The 26,592-nt window shown below is 35.2% G+C and overlaps 2 protein-coding genes and 2 long non-coding RNA genes across 9 annotated transcripts in view; 2 read left to right on the forward strand and 2 right to left on the reverse strand.

Annotated features, from left to right (window-relative positions):
• Positions 1–26,592, forward strand: part of LOC109579552 (cyclic nucleotide-binding domain-containing protein 2) — a 239,837-nt gene that overhangs the window by 198,376 nt on the left and 14,869 nt on the right. The gene's annotated exons all lie outside the window — the stretch shown is intronic.
• LOC105232754 (uncharacterized) lies at positions 847–2,836 on the reverse strand. The gene is made up of 5 exons (XM_049448141.1): positions 1,776–2,836; positions 1,651–1,713; positions 1,414–1,589; positions 1,201–1,360; positions 847–1,148 (listed from the first exon to the last, which is right to left on the reverse strand). The coding sequence occupies exons 1-4, from the start codon at positions 1,828–1,830 to the stop codon at positions 1,298–1,300; spliced, it is 357 nt and encodes a 118-aa protein (XP_049304098.1). The 5' UTR covers positions 1,831–2,836; the 3' UTR covers positions 847–1,148; positions 1,201–1,297.
• Positions 5,500–25,969, forward strand: LOC125776406 (uncharacterized). 2 transcript variants are annotated; one of them, XR_007421680.1, is made up of 4 exons: positions 5,500–6,209; positions 23,096–23,199; positions 23,277–23,372; positions 23,449–25,969. It is a non-coding gene; the product is annotated as an uncharacterized LOC125776406 (long non-coding RNA). The 2 variants fall into 2 exon arrangements; XR_007421679.1 differs by lacking the exon at positions 23,096–23,199.
• On the reverse strand, positions 10,758–14,725 carry LOC125776410 (uncharacterized). Its single transcript, XR_007421686.1, has 3 exons — positions 13,332–14,725; positions 12,521–13,270; positions 10,758–12,449 (listed from the first exon to the last, which is right to left on the reverse strand). It is a non-coding gene; the product is annotated as an uncharacterized LOC125776410 (long non-coding RNA).

The raw sequence follows: 26,592 nt of genomic DNA on the forward strand, positions 1-26,592 counted from the left end.
TTACATACATATGTATATACATATATACATTTGAGCTTTGTTATCTAGTATATGGAGAATATCCATAAATTATATCCATAGTCGCTTGCGCATTGTAAATATGCGAATCTGTAAGCGTACATTGAAATTAGCATCACTGTTCTCATTTAACACTGAAAATGCTCAATTCTACTATATTCGACGCACCTGTTAAATATTGGTGAAATCCACTAATAGAAAAGAGTACCCCTCCAAAAAATGAAATGTCGTAAATTTGGCAACGCAGTGAACCTTCTCTATATTATACGTTCTCTGGTAGTTGCCTGTACGTAGTCTAAATGTAGCATATATATATATATATGTATATACATGTGCGTATATTTTTACGTGGCTTGCAAAAATCTGTGTCGATATGTATTCAAGCTCATACATAAACATACAACGTCGGACAAAACTCATTGGACTAACTCCCCAATGAACATTTTTGTTGATTCTCAAATTGAGATGCGTTTGAGAATCAACCTTAATTTCAAATCTCAAACGTTTGTTCTCTAAGTCATTTCAATTTGAAAACAAAGCCATTCTCAAACAAAAAGGCACATTTTTAATATGAAATTTTCCTTTGTTCTCAATTTGAAAATCTCAAAATCTCAAACATTTTCTCAAATATGAAACGAGAGGAATGGAACGAATTCCAATTACATTAATTGAAGTTGCTACTGATTTAAAAATAAGAACTGGTTGAAATTAAGTTTTGAAATTAATTTTTATTTATATAAAAATTTATAGAGGTATATTGTACGCAGTACATATACATATATACATACATTTTATTAAACAATTAATAACATGGTAACGTACCAAAAATTCATTTTTTAATTTAAATTAACGAAAATAATGTACATTCTTAAGATAAGGAAACAAACGAAAAAGTTAATTTCAGTGCAAAACTTAAGAATGATCAAATTACAACTTACAAAATTAAATTTAAAATTGTCGCACAATAATATAAGAACTAAGTAATCTACGATTGCTGATGACATATTCTTTTTGTTTTCGTATTCAATTCGTTTTTTTTATTCTGTTGCTGGCGTGTTGGAAAAAATTCAATGTAGTCCGCTCGAATTCCATATCCGTGGCAGCGGTAGGGAATTTTTGATGGTATGCCTCTATAATAGAAAAAAATTACAAATAAGAATGAAGCAATAAAATAAATATTACGCCTTAATGCTGTCGTCACACTAAGTGCTCTTGCCGGTTTTTTCGTCTTCGTTCCTTTCCAGGAGTATATCTGGGCAACATCGTCCGTAAAAACTTTTCACCAAGCCATTTTAACAAATTTGTTCGAATTGGATGCTATTATCATTTGCAATTCAGCCACCTACAAAAATATATAGACAAATTATTGATATAATAATATAAATGAGAATTCACCAAATCGTTAAATTTTGTTTCGGAAGATTGAATTTTGTCTTCAAAAGTAGCGAAATCATGTGCTTCTGCCAATGGTTTTTGTGGCAAATTTTTATTTCTTTTTTTTGTAGCATTATGTGAGGTCGATTTAACTTCTTCCAATACTCTCTTCAGAAGCTTTTGAGTTGTATGATGTTCTGAAATTATCGAAATTATCATATGCATATGTACAATAACTATATAAGTATTTGTATGTACCTTTTAACAAATCTTCTACCTTCTTATCTAGACTATCCAGTTTGCTACTTAAGTCATCAAAATCTACGATTTAATTAAAATGTTAGAACCACTTCAAAAAAAACGATATTGTATTAACTACTTACTTGATTTTGTGGTTTGCTCACATCCAATCGATATAAACGAGCTATTGAAATCCATCTAATTGTGAATAAGAGGAATAAATACATATTGACTACATTCAAAATTACTAAGCAAGATCATTTTTTGTGATATTTCTTCCGCTAAATGCTGATAGACCCAACTTGAAAATTGTAAAGCAGAGCAATATCTTATATTAAAGTTTGATGATTTTATTGGTGTAATAAAAAAGTCATTCAAATTGATAACTTCCACGGATGAAATTTTTGATACACCATTTTCCTGTGAAAAAGATATGACTTTACAAATCTTATTTTTTATGTTGTAAAAATTATCTGGCATTTTTAAGGATAAATAAAATGAATTTGTATTTATTGATTTCATGGGCTGATTTTGCTTTACATTTGCAACCTCAAAATTATCATTACTTTCATTTACTTTCCTCAACTAAACGATTATAAATTTGGGCAGCAATATGACTTTTACTATTACATTTACGTTTAAGCTTGGACAAAAAGTTATCAAACTTAAATGCGCTAATAGATTCTAATCCTCCATAATTTAATGCATCAGAATGTAAATGAGTAAGACAGTGGAAGTTAAAAGTTAAGAATGAATCGTCATAAAGTCTAGAAATGTTTTTGACGAATTCACTTAAAAGAATTTTCGCACACTCATTATTTTCGATGCAAGAGGTTTCATTTAATAAAATACGCATACCCAAACTAAGTAGCAAAAAGTGATTGTACCTTTCAGCGTCTAAAATATCAACTAGTAAAACAATTCCGGTATATAATAGAAACTGCCTTAGTTCTGTAGCCTTAAACCTCTCAATTTCTTGTAGGGTACGTGGATGTCGAGCAAATTCTTTGGGAACCTGATTACTTAAAAAGAGTATTTTAGAATTTAATGAATTAATTTGGTCTGGTCTTAAAGAATACAATCTATTTTTGTGCCTAATCCAGCCAAGAAGTAAGCTTTTCATGACACCTAAACACACCACATGCATATAGTCATATGGAAATGACTTCCAATATTTTATTATGATTTACATTACTTCGTGAGCGAAAATCTGCATCTGTTCTATTAGGATAGATTACTACGGAAAATTATCCGATGTCCAACAGATTCGCATTTTTGAGTGCATTTTATGCAACAAAAAAAACCAGTGTGTCCTTTAACACCCAATACATAGGATCTTGCTGGGGCATCACAAATAAGAGACCGACAATAAATTGAAAAATGTTTACCATTGAAGTTTAAACCATGTTCTAACAAGTACAACAACTCATCCACAAATCGTTGCAAGAAGATGTTCGGGCAGAGTGCCTTACTATTTCCGCAATATGCTCCCACAACCATGACAACTGGTTCCCCATTTACATTTATTAAAATAGGCCAAGCTTGCAAATTGGAACTTTTTGCGAGTGGAAGGCCATCAATATTAATGTTGAGGTGAATTTCGGTGGAATCAAATGATTTCCTCAATAAAAAATCTGTCAGGGAGTCTTCTATGCCGTAGTGAACATACTCTCCTGTTCCCATTTTCTCTATGGGTGGAATCTTAGGAGTACACTTTAAAGTTCGTGCATCCTTTGGAATATCTCTAATATATTTTTGTAGAAGTCCTAACAGACTACTAGTTGCAACTGTGGAAATATTAAATTTGACCGCCCACTCCGCTAGCTCTTCTCTAACTGAAGTGTTTGTCACGTTTAGGTTGGATTGCTCATATACGGAATCTTCACTTTCTATATCACTAAACTCATATTCCACCCTATTGGAAGTAGAAGGGCTTTTCTCCATAGCCGCATCTACACCTGGGATCTCCAGGCTTTTATTTTTCCCTACTCCATCACTATCTGTGAGCAAGTCAAATATCTGCCTCACTTCACTTTTTATTTTCCTTGTAGTATGCATTTTCTGTTCGAAATATCACAATTATAACAAATATTTATAATATTATACTTCCTTTCACTTTTATTCTTCAAAATTGCTGCAAATCACGATAACGTTTTTTTAATTATGAATACTTTTTGACAGATGATTGATTGATTATTGAACGGAATGAAACGCATGCCACATATTTGAGAAAATGATTTTTATCAGATTGTAAAACGATGGAAACAAATTTGAGAAATAGCCTTTGAGAAACGTTTGAGGAAATGTTGTCTTTCAAATTGAATAAATGATGAATTTCAAATTGAAGATTAATATTTTCTCCAACGTTTGAGAATTCCAATTCCAGTGTTTGTTGGGTCGAGTCTCACACATATTCCGTCATAACTTTTTACATCAAGTTTTGCAAGTACTTATAATTATAAATCGTAGATCACACTTATTTGAATAGTTTATTTTAATGGAAACGGGTGTGCTGGGAAATAATGCTACTAAAAAATAATTTTAGATAAAAATTATAGGTAAAATACATTCAACTGAACTTTTATTATTAATTATAAGCGAATTCACAAAAGATGTGCGGCAAAAGAGCTTTGAACAAATTATTCTCTGGGAAAACAGTTGTTTATGCTATTTTACGCAAAAACAAACCTGAATTAACCGTTAAAAAAATTAATATTGGAGGACGTCCTAAAGTCAATTCGGTAAAAGATGACTTGCAAATAATGCGCGAGTTCAAAAAATATCCAAAGATATCACCAAGAAAAGTTGAAGATAGCTTACAACTAAGAATGAGCACGCGTACAGTACAGCGACGCGCCGTTGATGCTGGTCTTTTTAGGTTCCGTGCTGCGAAAAACCATATATTTCCAAAAAAATCGGTTAGCACGTTTGGAATTTGCGGAACTGCATATTAATTGGTCTGCAGAGCAATGGAAGTCGATATTGTTTTAGATGAGTCCAAAATTAATTTGCTGAACTCATATGGAATGACAGGTGTACGAAGACCAACAGAAAAGCGTTTAGATCGTCGATATTTGCAGAGGTCAGTAAAGCATGGTGGGGGTAACATTATGGTAAGGGGATGCTTTTCTGTTCGGGGAGTAGGACCTATTTACAGAATGGAAGGGAACATGGATGGGTTCCAATATAAAAATATACTGCAAATCCAAATGTTACCTCATGCTATCCAAAAAATGTAGCCTGATTGGCAGTTTCAACATGACAATGACCCCAGACACACCCTTAAAGTTGCGAAGAATTGGTTTTTGCAATAATAAGTTTATATTATGAGATGATCCGACCAGTCTCCTGACATGAACCCGATTAAAAACTTATGGGAAATTGTTAACAGGCAAATTAACAGGGCACAGGTCCACGGTTATAAAAACAAGCTATTTGATGCCTTAAAACAAGCCTGGAGTGGAATAAATGACACACATATTAGTAATTTAATTTTATCTATGCCTAAAAGATGTGCTGCAATCAAAAAAATAGTGGCTACTCAGTAAAATATTAATTTAAAACTAATTTATTTTCATATTTGGCTAAAGTCCAATGAGTTTTGTCGCACGATTTTTTTTACTTTTTTCACTTCTGTTATAATTTCTAAATCTGATCTTTCTTTTGCAAAAAAAGTTATTCTTCTAATGCGTCTATGTAAAAAGTTATGTGTATTATATGTATGTACATATTTACGCTGGTTTGTTGAGAGGCTGTTACAGCGGCAAGGGAAGCAGTGACAATTGGCGATCGTTCGTTTGTGTTTTCGGCACAGCTCGGATTTTCTACCAACAACACAATGTTGTGACCTCAGTATATACAGTAATATTATGTTCAGACCGAAAATTTCAAAGATTAGATTACATTTAATCATTTCATAACCCAACAGTGTTCTCACTGCCGTTAGAAAGATCAAAAAACAGCTGTTATTGCCATTCATGAAGTCACATCGCTTAATATTTATCAAAAGAAAACATTGTCATATAGTATTTTGTAATAAAAGCCGTCTTTTTTTCAAATATTTTCCATATAATAGAAATAGTGGATGCATTTTTTCATTTGTTAAGTCGATTTTCAGGTGAAATTAGATTCATTGCTTTAAAAAAATTTGTTTGTTTACATTTTTTCCCCTTTGTAGTGTCTAAATCAGCTGTGATAATGTAACAGATTTCAAATGTTGACAAATAGATGGCGCAAAATCAGAGTCGCACAGAGAGATTTTGCGTGGATCAGTTTCAAATCATTTCAATGAAGTGATCTGGAACTGTCATTTTTGTATGGCGAAATCTTGATAATTTTTTAAGATTAGTGGGATAATCTATTCAACAGCCGAAATCGTGTGATTAAGTGTCGGTCTGAACATAGTATAAGAAACCTTTGCTTTGTTTACATACATTTACTCAACTCTAGAAAATCTTAGGGTATTGTGTAACACTTTTTTTGCTACTTTCGTGGTAATTAGGGTGTTGTGTTAGCATTTAAGCTACAAATAAATTTTAAAGTATGATGAGCAGCACTCTAATACTTGTAGATATTATGTAAGTGTTTGCGTTATTTAAGTGATTATTTCTTAAATTTTACTGAGATGTTACTTGTTATGTAAGTACTTTTTTTTAACAAGTATTAAACATGCTTCACGAATTTCTTAAATTTTGCATGCAAAAAGAAAGTTGTGTGTAGACAAATTTACAAATATTATACGTATGGTCTGTTATATTTGTTGACATGCACACATAATTACATACATATGTATGTACGTGAATATGTGCGACATGTTTGATGACATATTAAAAGACCAAGTAATATGTCATGAAACATGCAAATAAATATGGAAATATGTATATAACTTATTAAACCTGCATTAATTAAATATTTAGGTAATAATGCATGCATGACTTTATTACATATTTCCAAAGATTTAAGGAATTCATCGTGAAATAGTTCAATTTGTACGTATGTACATGCTAGTGTGCTTTGATATACATATGTATGTAAAATATATAGAAAATGTACAAGTATGTATGTATTTATATAAATTATATGCAGATATGAGTGAGACTCGAGTTAGTTGGTGAAACACGCTCATCCAAAACAGTAAATATCCCAAAAGTGAAATATCCTTAATCGTATACCTTCTCCAGAGAACGTTTATCATAGAGAAGGTTCACGTTTCAAATATCGTATCTTTTCGAAGGGGTGATGAGGGAGTCTCACCACAGACAAATTATAAGCGTGTTTCACCACGAAAATAGCAGAATTGAGCATTCTCAGTGTTAAATGAGAAAAATAATGCTAATTCCAATGTAAAAAATTTACGCCTACAGATTCGCCTATTTACCATGCGCAAACGACTTGGCATATAATTTATAGATGATCGGTATATATGTAAGTATAATATTTGATATCAAAGCACATGAGTATACATACATACATATGTATATCTTAAAATTGACCTATTTTATGACGAATTCCATAAAATCTTTACATATAAGTACAGTGTATCACAGAAATAAGTATGCACTATATACTGTACATTTATATATGTACATTAGACTGGTCTTTTTTTCTATGAGAAAATTTTTTTTTAGCAAAAGAGTGTATCGCTCCCGCAAATTTTTCCTTTTTATGCCAATAACGAAATTCCAAAATCTTAGACTGATTGCCCTAGGTTACGGCGTGGCACATGCCCACTAAAGTGGCTAAAATCGGTTTATATGGACTTTTCAAGAGACAAGGCACGAAAATATAAGTAAAATGTTTCATATATGTCTTTAGTATATTATTATATTGAAATTAACTTACGTGTAATGATTAATATTCTTTATAATCATTTAAACTTAAGCGCAAAGGTCTGATTTATTAATGCTACCGTATTTTTTCCTATATTCAGTTACTGTTTGCATAAAAGTTTTAAAACATAAGCCTTTAAAAAAAATCGCAAAAAGGCAACTAAACATATATTTAAATCGTAAAATGAAATGTTGGCAACAACAAAGGAAAGTCAACATCTGGTCAATACCGTTAGTTTTTATTAATTACAATTAAAAGTGTGTAAAAAGTGAAGTGTATTTATTTTGAGCTTTGAATCAAAGAAACATTATTGCTTTAAAGAGAATTGATATTGATTGTATTTGCAAAATGGACACAAGAGCTAGTGAAAAAATTTATTTATTAGAGTATGACGAAAGCCAAATTGTTGGATCTAAGCTGCCTTCCAATGGGCAAGTTTTGAAAGTGTTGTTTTATAACATGCGTAAAGTGAAATTGGATCTTCGTTCAAGTGCGTATCTGGTTATCAAAGAGGCCGAAATTCTTTGGAATAAAGCCCGTATTCCAGTGCGCCAAATTGATAGAAGTGTTCAAAAAGTTGAAGCTTTATACGAATATAAAGAATGGAAAAATCTACAAAAAACTTGCAAACGCAGCACACCACTTCAAAAAATGCGAGAAGATCAGTTTATTAAAAATATGAATAACTTATTTGACATTGCGCACGGAAATGCGTTAGATTTAATTAAAATAGAAGAAGATAAAGAGTTTTTGAAGAATCAACGTAAAGAAGGTAGACCTGGTGCAATATTAGGATGCGATCGTTCATTTTTTGAAAAAGAAAAGCGAAGAAATACTCGTATTGAGAAAGAGGTAATCCGAAAAAGAAAGCAGGGTGAAGAACAATTCCAAGTATTCCTAACAGCGAATGATTTGAGTGACAATACTGAAGAACTAATTGATGTATACGACAGTGATAATAATAGTGATCAAACTGCTAACTGCAGCTTTCAACAAAAAAAAAACAGAAAACGAGGAATGAAACATTTTATCACTTCAAAGCTTGTGGCGACCTTAGACAAGTGCAAAGTCAGTGATAGGGACGCAGTACGTATTCTGATAGCTGCGGCTGAAGCATTAGAACATGATATCAGTACATTGGTAATCAGCAAGACATCGATTCGGCTTTGCCGTAAACAAATTCGTTCGGAAACTGCTGCAAAACTGACGGATTTTAAAAACAGCAATATAAATCAAATTACGGTACATTGGGATGGAAAAATTTTACGGTCAATCACAGGAAACGCAAAAGTGGAAAGATTACTAGTTGTGATAACAACAGATGGCATTGAACATCTACTTGGAGTACCTGCCCTGTTAGCTGGTACTGACAAAGAACAGACAGACGCCATACTCGAACTATTAAAGGAATGGAATCTAACAGAAAAGGTATTTAAAAGTAATTTCTTATAATAGTAAATATTAACAACATTCTTTCCAAACAAGGTAGAAGCTTTATGTTTTGATACTACCGCGACAAATACAGGTAAATTACAAGGTACCTGCATTTTATTAGAACAACACCTCAATAGAGAATTGTTATATCTCCCTTGCCGTCATCACATATATGAGCTCTTGCTGAAAAGTGTTTTCGCGAAATATGATTTAAAATTAAGTGGTCCATCATTAGATATTTTCCAGCGTTTAAAAAAAAATTGTCCTAAAATCAATCAGCAAAAATTTGCAAGTGGAATGGTGGATAAAAAAATAAATCTTGCGCTAAACAAAGCTGAACAAGACCAATTAGCTCAATTTGCTCATAACTACATCACTAAACAACATCCCAGGGCAGACTACAAGGAGTTATTGGAATTGAGTCTTATATTTCTTGGTCGAAACACAGAGCCTGTAAGGTTTAAATAACCTGGAGCGATGCATCATGCCCGATGGATGGCTAAAGCGATATATACAATAAAGATTTTTCTTTTCCGCCACCAATTCTTAATGTCGTCAGATGAGGCAAATGCTATACAAGATATTAGTGTGTTCATTTTGAAAATTTATTTGAGACCGTGCATTGAAGCGCCAATTGCCACGAAAGCACCCTTAAATTATTTAAATTTTATTAAAAATATTACTAAATTCAATGAATTGAATGAAATAATAAGCAATGAAGTAACGCTGAAGTTCTCGAATCACTTGTGGTACCTGACACCGGAAGCAGCAGGTCTTTCATTTTTTGATAATGCTGTAGACCTTGAAGAAAAGAGAAAAATGGTTGAAAATCTCTAAAAAGAATAAAATAATGAGAATAAAAGAATAGTAACAAACATGAATAAATTAAACCAAAACCATATTTCAGATTTTGTTAACAAAAAAACAGTGAGCTTTTTCGAAAAATTTAATATTCAAACTAACTTTCTAAAACTTGACCCATCCAAGTGGCACAATGAATCCGAATTTCAAAAAGGAATGAATATAGTGAAAAACTTACATGTTGTTAATGATATCGCAGAGCATTTTGTAAAACTAATGGAAGAATATAATGCAGCTCTAACAAAAAACGAAGAAGAGAAACAATATATCTTACAAACAGTAACTGAATATAGGAAAAAATACGGTAGCATTAATAAATCAGACCTTTGCGCTTAAGTTTAAATGATTATAAAGAATATTAATCATTAAACGTAAGTTAATTTCAATATAATAATATATTAAAGACATATATGAAACATTTTACTTATATTTTTGTGCCTTGTCTCTTGAAATGTCCATATAACCGGTTTTAGCCACTTTAGTGGGCATGTGCCACGCCTTAACCTAGGGCAATCAGTCTAAGATTTTGGAATTTCGTTATTGGCATAAAAAGGAAAAATTTGCGGGGGCGGTACGCTCTTTCTGCAAAAATTAAGTCCGGTCTAATGTACATATGAGCGCGCTGCACATATTATTGATAATATGATTTGAATTCGCGAAAGCGAACATAAACACATACATGAAGTCATGATACATGTGCATATAAGTTTTGAATGATAAAATGTACGATTAATGTATATTTATCACTATTGTAATATATGTATGTATTTCATTTTTTTTAATAATATTATGATAGTTTGATATATACATATGTAATGAAGTATACACATAAGTATGAATATATCAAATACAAAAAATAATTAAAAAAGGCTTTATTTTCTCATAAACTACGAATATTGCTTTGAACAAGTAATTTAATTCAAATTTATTCAATTGCACATGTATTCATTAATATGCACAAAAAGAATTCATACGAATACACATGTTTGCATATAAATGTATGGAAATAACGGGTGATTTTTTTGAGGTTAGGATTTTCATGCATTAGTATTTGACAGATCACGTGGGATTTCAGACATGGTGTCAAAGAGAAAGATGCTCAGTATGCTTTGACATTTCATCATGAATAGACTTACTAACGAGCAACGCTTGCAAATCATTGAATTTTATTACCAAAATCAGTGTTCGGTTCGAAATGTGTTTCGCGCTTTAATTTTGTTCAGCGATGAGGCTCATTTCTGGTTGAATGGCTACGTAAATAAGCAAAATTGCCGCATTTGGGGTGAAGAGCAACCAGAAGCCGTTCAAGAACTGCCCATGCATCCCGAAAAATGCACTGTTTGGTGTGGTTTGTACGCTGGTGGAATCATTGGACCGTATTTTTTCAAAGATGCTGTTGGACGCAACGTTACGGTGAATGGCGATCCCTATCGTTCGATGCTAACAAACTTTTTGTTGCCAAAAATGGAAGAACTGAACTTGGTTGACATGTGGTTTCAACAAGATGGCGCTACATGCCACACAGCTCGCGATTCTATGGCCATTTTGAGGGAAAACTTCGGACAACAATTCATCTCAAGAAATGGACCCGTAAGTTGGCCACCAAGATCATGCGATTTAACGCCTTTAGACTATTTTTTGTGGGGCTACGTCAAGTCTAAAGTCTACAGAAATAAGCCAGCAACTATTCCAGCTTTGGAAGACAACATTTCCGAAGAAATTCGGGCTATTCCGGCCGAAATGCTCGAAAAAGTTGCCCAAAATTGGACTTTCCGAATGGACCACCTAAGACGCAGCCGCGGTCAACATTTAAATGAAATTATCTTCAAAAAGTAAATGTCATGAACCAATCTAACGTTTCAAATAAAGAACCGATGAGATTTTGCAAATTTTATGCGTTTTTTTTTTAAAAAAAAGTTATCAAGCTCTTAAAAAATCACCCTATATAAGCACAAGAGCGATCATCCCAGGTAGGAAATCACCAATGGCCCAGCTTTTAACCAAGCCGTTCCCAAGACTTGGCAAGCTTGGATCAGGTTTGGTATCCAAGCCCGGACCAATAGTGGATGAGCATTGGAATATAATGTGGGGCCAGACCTGGTAACTAGGGCTGGCCCAGGCCGTCTTATTAACACTGGTCCAGGCCCTGAAACCACCGCCGTTCCAGGCTTATTTTTTTTAATACCTGGGCTTAGCCAGGGTTCAGATGTAATTTGAATAGGTATTTTGTGGATTGGTACATTCAATAAAGAATGATTTATCGGAACTAATTATGTTTAATTGTCTTTATTATATTGTATTATTAATATTATATATATTGTTATATATATACTTTAAATGGACTTCATTCACATGGAAAATGAAAAATAACATTATGTTTTCATAACTAAACAAAACTCCCGATAATAATGAACAAAAAACATTAACGTAACTCTTTTTTTTAACACAAAAAATACAAAATTGTTGCCTGAATTGTCGTAACTGGACAAAACCCCTGATAATATTGAACAAAAAAATTAACTCCTTTTGAGTTCGATCCCTCTAAGCTCTTTTTTCAGTTAAACTGCACCAACTTCCTTTTTACGCTGTATGCATCCTCCATCTCTGTCGCCAGCACCTGCTAAGCCAATCACTTGTAATCGTAATAATCTTCAATGGTTGATTAGAGTCTTTATATTTTGTCTCAATGAAATCTGGAAACCGAGTAAAAAAATCAATGAAAACCAAATAAGTCAGTCACCATGAATGGACTGCGTATACAAACCTCTCATACACGCAAAAGTCGCTGTTGCACTGTAATTTTTTTCCTTTTCCTTTGACAACACGGCCTACGCCACTATAATTAAGTTGAACTTCTTTGGCGATTAATTCCTTGAGGATCTTCTTAATGTCTGCAGCGTAATTGGATTCTTTATGCGTTAACACATTTATAAATTCTTTCTAAAAAAAAAACCACAAACATATTCTCAGACAATTGGTAAAGTCAATAATAACGCCTCAAAATATAAATATATTCCAAATAAATTCACAAGTGTCACACGCTTGCTCAAAGCCTTTTCAGGGTCAGCCAAATTATTCTCATGCATTGGGTCGAGAGTCCTCTCAAAATCGAGGAACTCTTCCAAAGCCTTAATAGTAAGTAAGTAAGTTTCTAGATAATCCTTCCCTAGGGGACGCTATGGCGCGCTATGGGTGGAGCTCCAACAACATGACGAATGGTCATGTTAATCTTGAGCTATTCGATTTTTCTACTTAAATCGTACTGGATGCATCATTATAAGTTTGAGAAATCGTAACGTAGTTTGTACATGAGGAAATCCAATTTAGTATCCCAGTAATCCATGACAAATTCTGAAAAATGAGAAAAAAACAAAGAAAATACACAAATTTCCTCCACAATATGGTTGGTACTTACCTTTAAGAGGATCGCCTATGGCACTCCCCCTCAGACGTGTAAGGCAAGCTATCAATGCCGATTTTTTCTCTGCTTTTGTGTCACTGTATGCTGTTCTACCTAATGAAAATGAGAATTAGTAGGTTCATTTTTCATAAAAAAAATGAACACAGCTATTTACTTTGAAAGGCTCTAGCCCCGGCTGCCTCATCATCTCTTGGTTCATTTTTATTTCTGGAAACTTCAGCCTCAGGAATTCTCGATGTTCTTACTTAATGTAGAGGACTCCCTTTCTTCGACAATTTGTTCTAAGAGAGAAAAAGTTTGCCTTGACATCATTGCCGCTTGATTTTTGGTTAATTTTCTAGCTCGATTGGTTTGAGTATCTCAATCTGTGGATTTTACGTTATCACGTTTTTTATAAAGACGTTTGATCCTCCTCTGGGCCTTGTCGTAATTCCCTGTAAACTTTACTTTGAGAGGCTCTAGCCCCGGCTGCCTCATCATCTCTTGGTTCATTTTTATTTCTGGAAACTTCAGCCTCAGGAATTCTCGATGTTCTTACTTAATGTAGAGGACTCCCTTTCTTCGACAATTTGTTCTAAGAGAGAAAAAGTTTGCCTTGACATCATTGCCGCTTGATTTTTGGTTAATTTTCTAGCTCGATTGGTTTGAGTATCTCAATCTGTGGATTTTACGTTATCACGTTTTTTATAAAGACGTTTGATCCTCCTCTGGGCCTTGTCGTAATTCCCTGTAAAGAGTAGTTTATTTTTTCTCTAATAAAGAAGAGTTCATTTATTTCAATTCGATGATAAACGATTGGGTATGCATGAAAAATATTAGTATGACGATATTCATACGAGCACTTGTGAGAATTTCAACGTCAAATTTCTCCCACGATGATTCTGGAGGACTGAGATCTTTCACTATTGTGTCTATTATACAATATTTATTGGGGGAGGAAAAGCACAAGTACTATTGTTGTTTCCATCGGTTCTGGTCACCCACGACTTTGGAACGATTTCGAGGGTTTTTTTCCCAGTCTCAGTAATTTTGTCCAGGAACTCCACAATTTGATACAATTTGCCATCTTCCTCTTGAGTACTCATTCTGAGGAAGTAGATGAATAAAAAAATGTGTACTTGAATTAGACAGTTTAAGTGAATGGTCCTTTCAATGTGCGAAGTATTTTGCAATAATTCTTCGAATAATTAATTGACGTAATATTCAATGGAAGTATTTTTAAAAAGTATTCTCACAAATGTGTGAATTAAATGTCTAAAATTTTTTAATCGCTCAATGTATCAACACAGCAAATTATGGCGTCAACATCATCAGGCATGATTTTTGGAGTTTATATGAAAAGATTGTGGAAATGTGTAAAATTTTCGACAAATGCTGAGGCAACTAATAAAAGAGGAGAAGAGAATAATACTTCATTCTGAATCATAAACAATTGGCAAAAATACTTATGTGAAATAGCGAATTAATCCAAGCTGTTATGGACTGCCCACAGGCAATGACGCCGTGCAAAAAAATGACACAATATCACGCTACCGTTGTTGCGGGATATACAATAACACTAACATTTACAAATGAACCGCCGTTTTTCAAAAATTTGACACTGGATCCGTCTCCTCCCTCTGTACGAAAACCCCCGCAAAAACCATCATACTCATCAAAATTGCACTATTGAAACAATCGACGTTATGAATGCAACAAGGACACAGCATAATATTTTTCTTTGATTTTCATCATTAAACATGTGGATTTCACAGCACCGATGGTTACCAGCTCATGCGAACCTGCTAATTTGTCAATTGCGAAAATGCCAATTTCTCTTGACGCACAGGGAGCGTCAAACACATCATTTAATGAGTGCAGTTTAAACCCATCTAAGTAAATATCGTCCGTTGATTTTTCACTATGATGGCACTTTGATTTAACCCATAATTTTGAAATAACAAAGAGTTTGGTTAGTTCCACGACATTGTTAGGTTCCACAGCATGTAGTATCATGTCATTATAAGTTACTGATTTGACTGATGAATATTCTTCACAACTTATTTTTATTGTCTCAGGGAACTTTTCAGGTTTCACATCACGTATTGCAACACGAGGTCTCTAAAGCACTGACGCGATTGACGATTTGAGCCAAGGGTCGCTCGGCTACTTGCAAAATCCTTCAACTGGCCTATAAAATTCTCCCCCAAAATGCAGAGTAGTGGCCAGTGAGGTTTTAAAATGAGCTGCGTCATCACAGAGGTGACTGAGGTGATGAATTGTCATTATGACACTGTCTTCTCCATAATAAATCGGCATTAGTTGAACGAAATTATTATCAATTTATCACTGCACAAAACACGACATGCTACATGAAGTAGCAGAAAGTGTTGATATTTGTCATCATCGAGAACAAACTGCAGGACAATGCCACCGGCGTAAAGCAGTAAAAATGAGCACTGAGTTGCTTTCCATTGCCCAATTTCCTCGACATCAAACTCCTTCCTCTGAAATTCTGCCGTTACATAATCTTTCATCGAATTCATTAAATCTGAAAATTCTTTCAACTGTTGTGTTGATAATTTATAATTATTTTTCTCCCTTTTCACCCATTTTTCTCCAAGATTTTTCATTACATTTAAAAATAATAAATGCATAATACATATCTAACGGGAAGTCTTTAACTGGATCAAAATTTGGAATCTGAAGCAATGTGGAAACCAGCAGTTGCTGCGTTTTTTTATCAATCTTTCGTTCGTAATGCACAGTTCAATTCAGGATAAACTCTTCTTCGATTCAGAGTTTCCCCTTGAACTGTACATCTTTCACAGCCATAAAAGGCAGTTGGCCCTTTTATGCACTTTAGGAATGCCTTCGCTGGACTATCCGCAACAATAGCTATTATTTCAAAATTGAATTTACAACCATCGATGGTTATGCCTTCGAGGATTAATTTTTTAGCATCCTCCACGAAATCACTCAAAAAATCAATCACATTTTTTGGCTTGGACCTACCATAAAACAAGGCTACCACAAAAGGACTGCGGGTATATTTTTTTGTCACCAACTTCATCGTAATAGGCCAGAGACTTCCCTTGGAATAATGGTGTACCTTCAATCCATCTATATGAACTAACACACTTATGTCTTTTTCTTTGTAGACATTCACGTCTATTCGTTTCTCCAAACCATTTCGAATTCCCAGATAAAAAAGAACCCCAATATGATCTTTATACGCCATCATCGGTTTGGTTTTCACTCGGTGATTGAAGGCAAGAAGTTTATGGGCAGTGGATGATGGCACTTCAGTGTGTCCTTCACTACGCAGAATTTCTAAAAATCCACTCACCACTTTCATCTTGATGCTGCCTATATTATCAAGTGTTAGCTGGCGTATTTTCTCAGTGAGGGTCTGAAGTGCTTCAATCTCAATTCCTGAGTTCATTACCTCGGTCTGTTGAGGGGCTGCATCTGCCCCTAGACTGACAGGTGCTATTGCGTTGTCATCATCGTCTTCAACCGACATAAAACTTGAACACCCTGCGAAACTCTCTAGCGATGTATTTTGTTGTAGAACCCCACTTGGAGATTCTGCACAATTTTCTAAATCATGCTTTGCTTGGTTAGGGCTCCTTTCATCTTTCTGTGCTTGGAGCAAGTTTTTATCAGAAGAATCCGTAGATTCATCACGAATATCCTCATCAACGCTGTACACAATATTTAGCTTCTATTCTGGTTCTTATATATTCTTAGAACTGTTAAATTAGTTCAGTTCGATTTTCTTACATAAAAAAGGTTGCCAGACGGCTTGAGAAATATAATATATTTAAATTGGGTTGCCACAGCTACTCCCTTCCTAGTGATTTAGTCACGATTTAGAATTGTCTGCAAATGTTACATTTCTTTTTTTATAGGTTCGCAGCGGTGTATTTGGTAACTCGTCACTTCTGGGAAAGAATGCTGGTTTTAATCTCCCCACAGATATGTTGTGTATTGCGTTGTTAATTTTAATTGCGTAGAGTCTCTCTGAAATGCGTTCCACAACTTCGAACGGACCCGTGTAAGGAGGCTCTAGTGGTTTTCTCACATGATCCGAGCTGATGAACACATGACTACAATCGTGTAGATTTTTATTGATGAAAAATCGTGTTGAATTGTGGTATACTGGTGAACTTGGTTTTAGCTGCTGTATGTACTCACGAAACTTGGATATGAATTCCTGTGAATTATATGATCCATCCTCGCTATCGAAGAATTCGCCGGGTAAACGAAGATTGGTGCCATACAGCATTTCTGCTGGGGATGCTCCAATGTCTTCTTTATGGGAACAGCGAAGTCCTAACATCACTGTTGGAAGGAGAAGTGGCCATGGAGTATGTCGATTGCACATGAGTGAAGCTTTTAACGTACGATGCCATCTCTCAATTATGCCATTGGACGCCGGATGGTAAGCTGATGTACGTATCTTGGGTGCGCCAACCATTTTTGTCAACGCTTGGAATATTGCGGACTCAAACTGGGAGCCCTGATCTGTTGTTATGGTCTTCGGGGACCCGAAACGTGAGATCCATGCTGAATAAAAGCTTGTAGTTATCGTGTTGGCCGAAATATCTTTTAACGGAACCAGTTCGGGCCAACGAGTGAATCTGTCAATCATGGTTAAACAATATCTGTATCCCTCATGCTCTGGAAGAATGATAATATCAAGGTGGGCATGGTCGAAACGTTGATCAGTTTGTTTGAACGGCTTAGGCGCTAGATGATTGTGCTTTTGTATTTTTGATCGTTGGCAACTGATATAAGAACGAACCATTTCTTTTACGTCCTTGTTCATTGACAACCAAATGTATTTGCTTCTAATTTGTTTTAAAGTTGATCTTGTACCAGGGTGTGAGAAATTGTGAATGTGTTGAAATATTTTGTTACGAAGCTTAACTGGACCGTACGGCCGAACCATTGCATTTGATGTATCGCAGTATATTGTATTGTCAGATGGAAGTTTTAGCTTCTGTAAATTTAAACTAGTGTTATTGTTTATAACTATTTTTTGTAACTCTGACTCTATCTGCTGTTCTTCTTCTATTTCGTCCATTGTGACTAATGTGGGCATATCAATTTGGCATACTCTGGAGAGTGCACCTGCTACCTCATTATTTTTACCAGACAGAAAGACGATCTCCGTTGAAAATTGTGCAATATAATTTAAATGCCTTACCTGCCGTGGTGACGCTTTGTCTGCTTTTCGGAATGCGTACGTTAAAGGCTTATGATCGGTGCGAATGACGAATTTGCGACCATCAAGTATTGTACGAAAATGTTTAATGGCTAAGTATATTGCCAAAAGCTCACGGTCATACGCAGAGTATTTTTTTTGCGCATTTTTTAGTTTTGTTGAAAAGAATGCGATTGGCTTCCATTCCCCATTCACTTGTTGTTCCAGGTGTGCTCCAGCTGCAGTCTCCGACGCATCTGTTGTTAATGCAAACGGCGCATTTGGTACCGGAAAATTTAACAATGTTTGTGTAGCCAAACTGGCTTTGCAGTCGCTGAATGCTTTTTCAAGCTCTGCATCCTAATCTATGTTTCATTTGTCATTTTTTTTCGAGTCTTTGAAAAGGTTATGTAGAGGTGCTTGAATTTGTGCGGCGTTAGGAATATGTTTCCTGTAGAAATTTACCATTCCTAGAAACCGGCGGAGTTCAACAATTGTATTCGGTTTTGGATATTGACAGATTGCTTCTACTCTTTCTTTCGGTGGCTGTATACCTTCCATTGAGATGTGGTATCCTAGAAAGTTTAGTTCGCTAACGCAAAACTCACACTTGGATAAGTTGACACATAGTTTTGTTTCTTTAAGTTTCTGCAGCACCAACTGGACATGCTTGTGATGTTCTTTTTCATTTTCTGAAAATATGAGAATGTCATCTAGGTAACAGAAAACAAAGTCGATATTTCTGAATGTGATGTCTATGTATCTTTGGAACGTTTGAGTGGCATTTTTTAGCCCAAATGGCATAACGACAAACTCAAGAAGTCCAATTGGCGTTCGCACTGCTGTTTTCGCTATGTCTTTTTCGCACATGCGTATATTGTAATAAGCTTTTTTTATATTTATTTTGGAAAAAACTGTTTTACCATGTAAGCAGTCGACTATGCTATCGAGGTGCGGTATCGGATAGCTATCTGGTTACGTGTGGGCGTTTAGGGAGCGATAGTCACCGCAGGCTCGCCATCCACCAGTTTTCTTTTTCACTAGGTGAACTGGGCTTGCCCAAGGACTGCTTGATGTACGAATTATACCTAGTTGCAATAGTTCATTGAATTCGCTTTTGATGGCATTTAGTTTAGTAACGGCAAAGTGGCTCTGCAATAGGTCGGCAATCTGTTACAATTTGGTGATTGACGTCCATTGACGTTGGTAAGGTGTAAATATTAGGCGTTGTCAACTCAACATACTGCTTAATGAGGTCTTGAAATTTAGATGAGGGGCTTATTGTTGATATGCTGTGCATTTCAGCCTGCCGAACTGTTCCTTTTGTGGTAAGGGTTGTTTGCGAATCAACTAGACATTTTGTCTAGGTCTATCAGACAGCCAAAGTGTACCAGAAAGTCTGCTCCTATGATAGGTGATTTTACGTTCGCTATTACAAAATACCATGTGAAACTCCTCCGTAAGCCCAAACTTGGTGACAGATTTCTGGTACCAGAAGTTTGAATGGTTGAGCCATTTGCTGCAAAAAGCTGAAGGCTGTCAGGAGTAAGTGTTGCGCATTTATGAATGATGTTCAGTGGTACAATTGAGATGACAGAACCAGAGTCAATTAAAAAGTTAAGATTGTTTTTGCTATCAAAAATGTGCAGTCTTCGTTCTTTGATGCTGATGTCTTGTTTTACGCTGCTATCAGTTGCATCGATAGACGGCAGCGGGATTAGTTTCCCTGCGTGCCGTCCGTAGGTTTGTTGAATTCGCATGGAGCTTGACATTTCCTCGATGCTGCACCAAATCGAGTATGGTAGTAACATACTTTTGCGTTTTCACGTAGTCGACTTCTGCTTCGTTCGCCGGTGCTTTCGGCGCTTGAACTACGGCGTTGGTTCATTGTTGCAGCCATGTTGACTGAGGAGGTCTCCAACGCCAATAGTCGTGCTTCAAAAGTGTTTTTCTTGAATATGTTTAGAGCTGAGAAATTGGCTACGTTATCTTGCGGAATGGTTGTAGATGCGACTATGTATGAGGGTGAATTATCTACAATTCGATCGGCTACCTTTGCGAGATTTTCCAAGTCTGTAGACTTGCACGCCGATAATATGCAACGAACGTTGTTGGGCATTCGCTGCAACCACAATGTTGACAGAGCTTCATTAGAGACGTTATTGCCGGCCAGATCACGCATTTCCCTCAACAATTGACAAGGTTTCTTATTGAACAGTTCTATTCCTGTTAGAAGTTTCATCAGCTGCTTCTCCTTGGACTCACTGAAACGAGCAATTAGTTCTTTTTTCAGTTTGTCATACTTGCCCGTGTCCGGTGGGTTTCTTGCAACATCTGAAACTTGGCGTAGGGTTTCTGCATCAAGTGTTGTAATTACGGTGTAATATTTATTTGGCAAAAAATAGGGTAGTCTAATAACACCAACTGCTTCTATCGCGTTGTGTTGGCCCCCTTCTCTTGTACCCGCTTCTGCCCGGGTTTGGTGTGCTGACCAGATCGCGTCCGATTTCGGTGTGCCTTCACCTTTGTTAGGTGAATTCAGTAGTGGCATCGCGTTGTAAGGATATGCTGATTGCAGTTGATGTATACAAGTTGTAACTGCCAACAAAGTGAATTGCGTAGCAGCTTAGAATTTGCACTTGTTTGTCGTTACGCCGGCGCTTATGTGTTGGTTGATTATTGTGGAAGGCGTTCCTTAAGTTTCCTTTTTACAGGTGCGCTTATTCTTTGCGGGGTCACCAATTATGTGGTAGTTGTTTCCACACTTCTGTCTTTTGCCTATTTCTCAATTTATGAGAAAAAACGCTGTACACAATATTTTGCTTCTATTCTGGTTCTTTTCTCAGAATTGTTAAATTAGTTCAGTTCGATTTTCTTACATAAAAAAGGTTGCCAGACGGCTCGAGAAACTTAACGAAAAATAATATATTTTAATTGGGTTGCCACATGTTCTCGATGGAAGCGCCATCTGGATGTCAATATTATAAATATTGAGAAGGAAATTAATATGGGGTTAGCAATCAAGCATTATACTATTAGACATTGCAACGTCTAGATTTCGCAGCGAAGTAAAATCAGGATGCAGCCTGATTGGAAAGGAATAAATTTCAGCCGGCCTGGGCCCAGGACTGGCTAAGAAACTGAATGAACCAGACTTCTTCCAGACTTGCTACAAACTTGGCAACCAGGCTTGATAGCAGGGAGGGATCCAAGCCTGGACTTTATCCGGTGTGACTAAGATACCAAGCCTGGTTCAGTCCCAGACTACCAAAGCCGGGTTAACCACGACTAATCCACGGTTGATCCGGTCGTGAAGCTTGGCAATTCCTACCTGGGATACGTCTGTTAGAGCAATATATAGTTTTGAGCATAATTTTTATTTCGCGCTCAGCTCATTTCAAGCGAAAATGTTAAAATTTCTCCTGCTGAGCTGGCAGTGGTGAAACTCTTCCATCTCGACCGAGTTAGCGAAAAATATTTCTACGTTCTTCGCGCCGTGAACCTTCTCTATGATAAACGCTCTCTGTCTATGATATACGTTCTCTGTATGTAGTATCGTGTGAGACGTGGCCATGTGATGCCATACGCAAGCGACTATGCGCATTCCCTCTTCGAATACGGATAGTGTATATAGTGTTATTTACTACGGTACATATGAGTGAGTAATTTTCGTTATATTTACTTAAATAATATTCTAATAATTGAAAACAAAAAAAAACAATGGCTGACAGTGATAATTTAGAAAGTGAAAGTATGCAGCCCACAAAGAAAGCAAAATTAGACGACGACACACAATCAAGTTATCATAAATTATACTTTTGTATTATTAATGTGTGAATTTATCTCCATTAAGCACGTGTATATGTTTTAAAAACACAATTAACTAAAAAAATTGGATATATATTACATATTATAAATTATAAATAAAATATAAATAAATTATTAGGCTGTTCACGGTAAGGTGGTTATCGGGTTATGTGATTATTAGATTAAAAATAACCTCTATGCTCCGTGAGCACCCTATGTTGTATGGTTATTTGCTTATTTTTACTCAAACAGCTGTTCATTGTTTACAATTTTAGTTCAATGAAATTCCAACTTATAGAATGCCTAAACAAAGTTTAAAAAGCAAAATAATCGAATTTAAAATAAGTTCTGCTATTCAGGAAATGAACTTTATTGAAGGTATGTGCTTATTAAATAATCCGAATTTTAAGGGTTCAAAAAATTCTTTGTATAAAATTTGCAGACATCTTGCATAATTTGCTGATTGTAAACAAAAAACAGCTGTTAATAGCAGAATTTCCAATAAGAAAATCTAAATGGAAATGCCATTCGCTTAGTTTTATTTATTTTTTGTGCTGCCATTTAGTAAAATTCCAACGACTTTCTAACACTGGAAATAAGCAAACAACCACATAATCTGTAAACAAGGGCCTAGGTTGGTCAACTTTGGTTATTTTGTCACAACGCATTTTGTTGTTGTTTACTTAATCACATAACCACATAACCCGATAACCACCTTATCGTGAACAGCCTATATATGTATAATATATTACAGATTAATATAACAATATATTCATAATAACATATGAATATTAGTGATATTTATTAACCATATACTGCTTTCTTATAATAGTAACAATTATATATGATTATTGTTTTCAATCTGAACATCCAAAAATACATAAATAATAATATTAAATAATAATAAATATATATAATAGACCGTGACGTCACCAGGCCGGAGTGCAGCTGGCCAAGCTGACCTCGGGTCCTCAGACAGTCGTGTTTATTGCCCTACAATAAACAAACCTATGTGAAACCCTAGGTATTTAAATTAAATATGTATCTAACTATATTTATATACATAAGTATTAAATATTTATCTTATTATGAATATTTCAGTACCCAACAATCATCAGAGTGGTCAAAAAAAAATATTATTATTGAAACTGGACATCACCAAGATCAGCTCATTACAGGACATACTATTGATGTTATGTAAGATTTTATTAATATAATAGTTCCGGAGTAAAATTTTCATGTTAACTTTTATTAACATTATAATTTTTTTTAGAGTAAATAATAATAATAACGAACGTCAAAAACGGCACAGAGAGCGGAACATAGAAAAATTGAAACAGCGTGAAGCGGAGAGAAGGAAACGTATACAATGTTCTCAAAGTATTGCCGGACCATCTATGTACTTCTTCAGACACAAATATATTGAAAATGAGTAATGAAGAAATAAACATAACAGCTGCTTTTCAAAAAAAAAAGAGAATGTCAGCAAAGATATAGGGAGCGAAATAGAGAAAAATTGAAGGAGCGTGAACCAGAAAGAAGAAGACGTCTAAAAGATGCAGAACTGATCACAGAGTTATCAATTTCTCTGAATTTAGGATTTGCAAAAATAATTACCAATGAACCAATAATAACAAGAGATGAAAAAAGTACGGATTCTCAAAATATAGAAATGCAACATGTAGTTGTTGAAGTACTCGTATCTCAGCAAAATGGAAGAGGTCAAGCAAGCGCCAACGTAACAGACCAACAGACCAACCAAATAACTATAATCAATTTAGATACCACAAATCAGCTCATGAATATTTTGAGAAGAACTTCAAAAATAATGAATTTTGGCATGCTTGCACGGTTTGCGATCGACTATGGCTTAAAATAATTCTAAACGACTTAAAGCCGAGTCGAGCGGAAATTCGCGTGTTGCGTAAATGGGAAAATGCGCTCGGCTCGGCTTCAAGCGTTCAAGGCCTTGTTACACGTAACGAGTACAGTGGCGAGACAGTAACTCGGCCGAGTGCTCGCTTCGTTTAAACAGTAAGGCGAGTAATGAACCGAGTCAGTGGGCGAGTATAGTGGCGAGAGAGTCACTAGAATCACATTTTGTTTACTAGGCCGAGTGCTTCTTTTTTTTCACTCTTTTGCCCCTTCTGAGCTAATCACTGACTCGCTCGTTGCATGTGAACACGCGTTCGGTCTTCACTCGCCACTCGGTCGATTTTTATGTTGTGTATGTTCAGATTTCTGAACAGTTCTTAACGGCTACAATTGTAAAGAAGATATTTTTGTAAAGATACAATTGTCATAGTTCAAATATTTATGTTCATGAATCTAGTCTTAAACGTAGATATCTATTTACAAATACCCATTTCTATCAACAATGTAATAAATGTTCATTTCGGGTATATTGATTAGTGACCTTAGTATTTAATGTATGCAAGGTAGAACTTCATTAAAAACTCTTTTAAAATGTCTTTTTCTACCAAACATTGTAAATAAAACTTTGCAAAACTTCACTGTCTAACTAGATGAACAAAATACGTGTAAACCTCTACTCGCCAACGCAACTCTCTCGGCCGAGTCACTGTCTCGCCACTGTACTCGTTACGTGTGATCAAGGCATCACTCTGCAGGCACCCTAACGGACAAGATGCAGATACAGTCCAGAAATTCATGTCTCTCAAACACCCATTGGCGATATGTGTGCTTCACATGTTAAATTAGAAGAAGGAAGTCAATTAATTATGATTGTTGTGTACATTTCACCTAATAAAAAAAATTATATTATTTCATTTTTACATGAGTGGTTATTTCCGTACAGTCGCAGAGGTTCAATAATTTTTAAAACAGATAAAGATAAACTACCATTGATTTTGGCTGGGGATTTCAATGTTAATTTTGCAAAAAAATAATCAATGCCATTAATATCGTTCCTCCAAGAAGAATTTCAGTTGGAAATAAACAACAATCCGAGAGAATGTACTACAAGATATGGAACAACAACAGATGCTGTATTTATTAGACGTCTGTCTGTGATGTCTAATACTTTTGTAACATACTTCAGTAATCATCGACCAATTGTCACAGTAATACCATCAGTGGCAACTTCGAATGTAATTATTACGGAAGTCACTAATGAAACTAATTGAGTTGACGTGATTTTTAACAAATATTTGCATAAAATTTTGTATACAAAGAAAATAAATGTTTATTGAATAAACTATCTATCATCATTATCTGGAAAAAATGCATATTATTGTGTACCATATTTAGTTCCTTTCATAATCGATCTTTCACATCTGCCAGCTGCTAACTAACAGCTCACTCTTTTTTTCGTTTTTTAAACTGTGTTTTTTAATAGTTAGTTATTCTATTTCGGTTCGTTATTAGGGTCCGTTTGTTCAACATATTTATTTTCTTTAAATGGATTTTCTAATTATCCTTTCAAAAGAGAACCCTTTCTGTATCTAGTGTCAATGTTGTATTCGTGTCGGTCATCATTTATTTTTTGTTTTTTTATTTTTTGCGTGTCCAGTGTTGGTTGTCAGGCGTATAAGAAATATGTAAGCAAGTGTCTCTCCAGTAGTTTCATGCATGGTTTTATGATTGTATATGTAAAGAATATTTTCCATTTTGCCTACTTTAAGTTCATTGTCATTGGAGCAATTGATTATGCGAATTTTTTTATTTGTTGCTTTGTGCAGTCTCCCAACATTTTCCACAACCGTCTTTGCTATATTTAGTTGTAATTCAATGCCCTCGCCTTTTAGTCATCGCTTAAGAGAAAGACTAGATAATGAACCGTTCTTATCTGCTTTTAATAGTATGGGTTTTCCCAGCTGGTTAAAAATACGCATAAGTGCATTTGAGTGTCTCTGTGTTCTGTCTTGGTCCAGTTACACACATTGCATTTATTTAGGATATTTTGAATTAACAACTGGCTATTTGGGAAATAAAGACTTTTTTAAAATAATTTGGTAATTTTTTGGAAGTTTTTCATGGGATTGAAGTATTATCTCTTTAAATTCTGCAGGATGAGCATACGAATCACCTTAGTATAGGAAGTATTAATAATCTTCCTATAAGCTGCCTGGGAGGATGGAGTCGTGTGTAGAAGTTTACGCAAGTGAGGAAAGTTCTCTGACCGCCATTCACTTGGGAGTGGCCAGAAACGATTCTATTACATACGGCTCAAGCAGCAAACGACTTCCGGTCTTTGACCAAGTATTCTCTGGATAGCCTAAGAACATCTGTTTGAAGACGAGCTAAAGTGAGAAGGCGAAATATACCCTACATAGGGTTGTGAGCAGTGTTTGGGACCCGCTACGTAAAAAAACACCCCCAGCGAATAGTAACAACCAGCCTCGGATGAGAGACCCCCAGCTGGTTGATGTCCTCGTGCAAATAAAGGCTGACATCA

Source organism: Bactrocera dorsalis, chromosome 2 (assembly GCF_023373825.1).
Source record: "Bactrocera dorsalis isolate Fly_Bdor chromosome 2, ASM2337382v1, whole genome shotgun sequence".
NCBI classification, from domain to species: domain Eukaryota; kingdom Metazoa; phylum Arthropoda; class Insecta; order Diptera; family Tephritidae; genus Bactrocera; species Bactrocera dorsalis.

Bases quoted from the DNA above. Each gene is read 5' to 3' on its own strand.
- LOC105232754 (XM_049448141.1), bottom strand. From the start codon at position 1,830: ATGGATTTCAATAGCTCGTTTATATCGATTGGATGTGAGCAAACCACA. The intron at 1,714-1,775 runs GTAAGTAGTTAA...ATTAAATCGTAG, and splicing joins TGAGCAAACCACAAAATCAA to ATTTTGATGACTTAAGTAGC. The intron at 1,361-1,413 runs GTGAATTCTCAT...ATATTTTTGTAG, and splicing joins AAACAAAATTTAACGATTTG to GTGGCTGAATTGCAAATGAT.